The sequence below is a fragment of the Osmerus eperlanus genome, chromosome 28, assembly GCF_963692335.1.
Source record: "Osmerus eperlanus chromosome 28, fOsmEpe2.1, whole genome shotgun sequence".
In the NCBI taxonomy this organism is placed as follows: Eukaryota; Metazoa; Chordata; class Actinopteri; order Osmeriformes; family Osmeridae; genus Osmerus; species Osmerus eperlanus.
In genome coordinates, this window is record NC_085045.1 from 4,221,053 (window position 1) to 4,227,368 (window position 6,316).

The 6,316-nt window shown below is 46.0% G+C and overlaps 1 protein-coding gene across 1 annotated transcript in view; it reads left to right on the forward strand.

Annotated features, from left to right (window-relative positions):
* The window catches only part of nr6a1a (nuclear receptor subfamily 6, group A, member 1a), a 46,729-nt gene extending 42,117 nt beyond the window's left edge, over positions 1–4,612 (forward strand). The window contains exons 10-11 of the mRNA XM_062454926.1: positions 28–1,043; positions 1,584–4,612. Coding sequence (XP_062310910.1) covers positions 28–164 — 137 coding nt within the window. The 3' untranslated portion in view covers positions 165–1,043; positions 1,584–4,612. The remainder of the gene's footprint in view (positions 1–27; positions 1,044–1,583) is intronic.
* The last annotated feature ends 1,704 nt before the right edge of the window (positions 4,613–6,316 follow it).

Genomic DNA, 6,316 nt, shown 5'->3' on the forward strand with positions numbered 1-6,316 from the left:
GTCCTGCGGGGTTGTGTTTTTCCTCAGGGAAGCTGGTGAATGTCCCTCTGGAGCAGCTCCCCTTGTTGTTCAAAGCAGTGCTGCACTCCTGCAAGTCCAGCCTCAGCAGCTACAGGACAGGCTCCTCCCTCTGTCTGACCTCAGGTACCTCCCCCGCAAACTGAGCCCCCGAGACCCCGGACCCCGCCCCCCCCCCCTCCCCTTTCCCTCAGAGGTACCCTGGGGGGACCAAGGGACCGGTCTCCCTTCCTGTGAATGTGACAAGCAGCTTTTTTTTCTCTATATATTTATTACACGACAGAGCTGAATGTATGCTGATTTACACTGTGCACATGCTTCTGTACAAAAGGAAATGCACAAAAGGTGTGTTGGTCTTTGAAGTTTACAAGTGTGTATCCGATCGCTCATCGTGTCGGTGTTGCCATGGTTAGAACTAGATTTTAAAGATTTATTTTGTTCGGATGGGGACGGATATTATTGAGTTGATAAGTGTTTTGAGACTACCTCAGGAAGATTATGATGCAATTTCAGGTACCTTTTCTGGCTGTTTGAAATGAGTTTCCCAGTCCAGTATACCTCTAAACCCTACGGATACTTTCAACCTGTTAATCATATATTATATATTATATCGTATAACATTTCAAGATTTACGGTGAGGTGAATTTTTGTTTTTAGGTGGAGGTTTCGTGGGCTTTTCATTGAAATGTATCTTATGGGTATTTTTCTACAATCATAGACTGGGGAAACAGAGCGATGTATTGCAAAGTTAAGAGAGATTAGGATTGTTCTTAGCCTTAGTGTTTTGTTGTTCGACCAAAGTGTTATGCAAAAAATCCCTCATGGGTGAGGGGGCTAGTTGATAGTTAAACCAAAGTTATTCGAATGAATGAAGGACCAGGATAATAAATTAATCAATGGGATCAGGAGAGGAGACCATCTGCTGGACAGTAGCTGGTTCTCATCCTGACCCTTTTTACTAAGACCCCTCCGTCTCTGTAGCAGCCCCCCTCGTCTCCTGAACCGTCCCAGAGCTCTGCTCCCAGGTACCTCCATGCCCAGAGCTCTGCTCCCAGGTACCTCCATGCCCAGAGCTCTGCTCCCAGGTACCTCCACGCCCAGAGCTCTGCTCCCAGGTACCTCCATGCCCAGAGCTCTGCTCCCAGGTACCTCCATGCCCAGAGCTCTGCTCCCAGGTACCTCCATGCCCAGAGCTCTGCTCCCAGGTACCTCCATGCCCAGAGCTCTGCTCCCAGGTACCTCCAAGCCCAGAGCTCTGCTCCCAGGTACCTCCATGCCCAGAGCTCTGCTCCCAGGTACCTCCATGCCCAGAGCTCTGCTCCCAGGTACCTCCATGCCCAGAGCTCTGCTCCCAGGTACCTCCATGCCCAGAGCTCTGCTCCCAGGTACCTCCATGCCCAGAGCTCTGCTCCCAGGTACCTCCACGCCCAGAGCTCTGCTCCCAGGTACCTCCATGCCCAGAGCTCTGCTCCCAGGTACCTCCATGCCCAGAGCTCTGCTCCCAGGTACCTCCACGCCCAGAGCTCTGCTCCCAGGTACCTCCACGCCCAGAGCTCTGCTCCCAGGTACCTCCATGCCCAGCTCTGAGCCTCAGCACATCAGCACAGGTTCGCTGGGCCTGTGGGTCTGCACACACGGGCTGGAAACCACTCACAACCGGCCCTGCTTATCCATCCACACCACGTCTAAAAGGCTGAGTTGTGCCTTTAGCATGGCCGCCTTTTGACTCTTCTAGAGGTGGATCCTTTTTCTTTAGTCCGACAGGTCAGTCTGATCTGTTTGGGGCTTGCTTATGGATTCAGACTGGGCTGATAGGCAGCCTGTTCTCTCTGGCTTGCACATCATCCGTGACAGGTATGCGCACGGTTAAAGAGCCGCACAGATACATTGGTTTTTATTTACGACGTCTGAAATGATGATGTCAACCATTTGAAGTGTCTTTTTGAAGTGCTCAAGTAGCCGTTTCACGCGCGTACGTTGTCGGAAACTTTGATGAAATGCAGTCCTTGCAACGACTCTCTTTAGCACGCCGCGGGGAGGTTGGAGACATGACTATGACCATGACCATGGCCAGGTGCCCTCCCGGCGTGCTGCTCTCTCTCAGGTCCTCCTGGGCCTGCATCGAAACAGGGTAAAGTGAGTGTGATGTATTGCATTCAGGAGTTACTCAGTGATCATTATGCTGATGTAATTGTAGGATTTGTAGATTGTTAGAATTCAAGACGTTGGAAGTCCCTTGTAGAACGCGTTTTAAGTTTTTTCTTGTTTTGTTTTTTTCTTTCGTTTTGTTCCACCAAAAGGGGGTGTTGCTTGGGGGGGGGGGGGTTTGTTCGCAAGCTTGCAGGACAGATTTTTCTGGAGGCGTTTAGAGAGAAATATGGCAGATAATGGAGAGGGGTGCAGGAGATGCGATTGGTCAGATCAGTTGATGACGAGCCACGCCATCATGGGAGCGCCATGTCTCTCCCTCTCTGGGGAGAAAATGACCATGTGATCAGACTGTCTCGGATGCGAATGATCTACTCTGATGAGTCGTGCGTGCCAGTCACCGGGCCATGTCTGCAATCTGTCCGTGTCTCATGCAGCGATAGCACAGCCATCTCCTTTTCCCCCAGCCTCACCCTCTCTTTCACCAATGCAGTGTACCGTTTGTTATTATTTTCAGTCAGCCACATTTTCATAATCAGTGTTTTTGGAGGGTTTTGTAAAAAAAAAAAGAAAAAAAAACTTTGTCATGTTTACCCTTGTAGTTTGTGACTGTTTCGGTTTATTGTTGTTTTGGAGTGAAGATGATCATTTGCTTAATTTTTTGGATCTATTGTTGTTGGATGTTGGACGTGATTATACTATAAGAACTCCTTCCCTTAAACACAGTATACCTTCATACAAGTGTTTTGGGGTTTGCCAACTTACATACGGTCACCGGAAGTAACAACAACCTGTTACTGATTTCCTGCCTGCTTTAAGTTGTCATGGACGGGACACTGTACTGTAGAGTCATTGAACGTGAGGTGTGGACGTGGTCATTCTCAGTGTCAACCTGATTTAAGATGGAGCAGTGGCCCTTTTACTGGGCTGGTCGCAGCATGTGGTTCTCCTAAACTCAGGGAACAGTACTTTTTAGGGACCGTGTTTGACGGGCCAGTTCATGGGCTGCTCCTTCGGCAGTAGAGTAGTTTATCAGTCCTAGAGGCCTAACCACATGAGCAGGCTTCCTAGGTCACACAAAATGTCACCCCACTACCTTACCGCCACCACTGTGTTGACCACGCGTGTGTCCTGAATATGTTATAAAGATTCTTGATGATTTTTTTGGGTAACTTTTTTTTTTCTTTCTTTTCAATGATGTGTATTAACAGATCATGAATATGTCGATTGCAATTTCTATACTGAAACTACCTCTTTTTTTGTTATGTCATCAGGTTGCTTACTTTCACATACGTACACCTTTTATAATTCTTATTTATTGGTTTCATTGAACCAATGTTCTGTTATTCTGTGTATCTTGCTTCATGCAGTGACCTCTCTCACAAGCGCTGTTATCTTCTTTCCTTTTTTTTTCTTTCAAAAATACGTTGCCTCATGTTCCGTGCTACCTCAGGCCAGACTGGCGGTTAACCCTTTCAAGGGCGAGCCTCGTGCTGGCCACCATGACCGTTTACATACTCGATCTAGCATTGCTCTGTAATCAGTGAGACTATTTACCACATAGGTACTCTACTGTTCAGGTATAACTGATAATCTTTCTGTAGCACATTTCTAATGTCATCCATTTATTTTCCAAGGACCCTCTTTCCAGAGATTTCCAGTGGCAGTGAATGTACTGTGTATGTATTCACCTGTATTCCTAGGTAGTATTCATAAATGGAAGTGATCTTATGGCTGTTACATCATGCTTATTTTTCCGTGTGAACATTTGTGAGTGCATCCTATTAATGTGTGCTATAACCTTTACCTCAATGTTTTCATCCTGTGGCCCATGGGTGGTATCCAATGGTTTTGTATACTTTCCTGTTATGTATTAACATATTTGTCAAGATAATGTACCAAACAATCTATAAATGGAGTGTAAAATTGGGGTTAAATAATCAGTATCATGTTTGAAAACTCCAATGCTGCTTGTGAATGATTATCAGTTAGAATGTAATAGTGTTCTGAATGTAATTGACTGTTTACATGCTTTCCCTTCACCAACCTGACTGACTCACTGCGCAGAGAGCCACTGTGTTCTTCGTCACGTACTAAACCAACTGTCTGTCACCGTGTGAGTCGGTTGATTTCAGGAAGAACTTAGTGTCATCTCCCCAAGTGTTACATCGGTGTTATAAGTCATTCAGACAGGCCCGTCATCTCAGAGCTCACGGTGGGAAATATTAGATCAGTGAAAGAGCAGTAAAATCATTGAATATATCTCAGGGAATAACTTGTTACAGATTTCCACTGCCTAATACTGCTTGTCGTGTTTCTCAACAAGCTCACGAGGACCTCTCTCTGGTTAATTTAACTACCTGTGAAGAATGTGATCCATATGTGTTTAAAAGCATGTTTAGAATGTTTTAGGACTTGAAACCAAATAAATGTGAACGTTATGCAACTGTTTCTTTGTCCCGAGTTTTCATTGATTTTAATTTCACATTTCTTTTTTGCGAAAACGATTTCAATTATTTCTAATTGGTGATCCAACCACTAGATTGAATTCCAATTCGAAGGGCCACAAACATCATGGTTAGTTTTTGGAAATGAAAACACTAAGTTAAGCAGTAATAAACGGGCAGCTAATCCAGCTACTGATGAATACATGCCTTCTGTTACTTGGCCAAAGGCATGATCGGAATGAACCAATGAAAGAAGCACTTACATGTACTTACAGTACATCTGTAATACCTGCAAATGTGCCTTTTTTCTGCACGTTGGTTGAGATCCTGTTGGACCAAAGTCTTGTTGGACTGCACCCACAAAACTGGTTGATGGTGCACTGTAACACTATAATTGTGAAATGATGGGGAGAAAATGGGAAATGTAGGGGAGTCAGGTGGCTGAGCGGTTAGAGAATCGGGCTAGTAATCAGAAGGTCGCTGGTTCGATTCCCGGCCGTGTCAAATGATGTTGTGTCCTTGGGCAAGGCACTTCACCCTACTTGCCTCGGGGGGAATGTCCCTGTACTTACTGTAAGTCGCTCTGGATAAGAGCGTCTGCTAAATGACTAAATGTAAATGTAAAAATGTAAAATGTGGCATATCTGAAAAGGACACAAACAAAGCACAGTTGATGTTGATTCTTTCAGTGAAATGAGAAAGAAATTCCACTTACTGTGGTATAATGTATCCATTGAGCAATAAGCTACGCAGATGTCCTTGCCATTTAAAAAACTGTCCTGGTCTTGAAATGAATACAACCCTGTGCTTGGTCATTATTTCTCCAAATTGGTGCTTTTCATGATGTCCTTGCTTTAGTGAGATTGAACCTTAATGTGACACACACAACTACACCTTACGCACACGTGCACACACACTGTGGTCCTGTTCCGAGCATTGCGGAGGGGGTAGAGATGTGTGGCTGTCAGAGGGGGCTACTGCTTGCATCACGAGGGTGAACCTGGCCAGTACAGGACCATGACTACATGAGGCAGCACTTATCTCTCCAAGGCTGGCCCGAGGAGCTTCTGACAAGCTGTCCTGACACCAAGCCCTCTCCTCTCACAGAATCCTCACCCTCCTTGACCCCCCACCCCCCTACTCTCAGGTCCACTCAAGGCTGCCCCCCCCCTCCCCCCTCCATCCGGGGAGGGGTGTCTATTTTAAAGGGGTAGTAAGTTATGAATTAGTACAGAAGGAGCTGGTGGAGAAAGGGGCTACTTAGCCTACTGTTAAAAGGTTGGATGATATAATACCAATATCTCCATGAGAACATGTTCCCTCAGGGCCCCAGCAGGTGAAGAGGCTGGCTGGCAGCTGTGGAGGGGCGGGTTTGTGCGCTGGGGTTTTTTTTGGTCTTTTTTCCTCCGATGTTTTGGGTCTTGGGTGGCACACTGCAGCGGAAGTACACCCAACCTTCTGAACTTGTCTTATCCCAACCCAAAGTCCAAGATCCTCTTTCTTTTCGGAGGTTACGTAAACACATAAACACATCGTCTTAGCTGAGATAGGATACCAGAGAACCTCGGAACCACAGAGGGAGTTCGCTTACTTTGATTGAGGAGCATAGACAACCTCGGGGGAAACTCGGCTTGTTTTGCTTCTGTTAATTCAGACTCAGTCTTGCTATTGCTAGCTATTTTTGAATTTAATCTAAATTAATT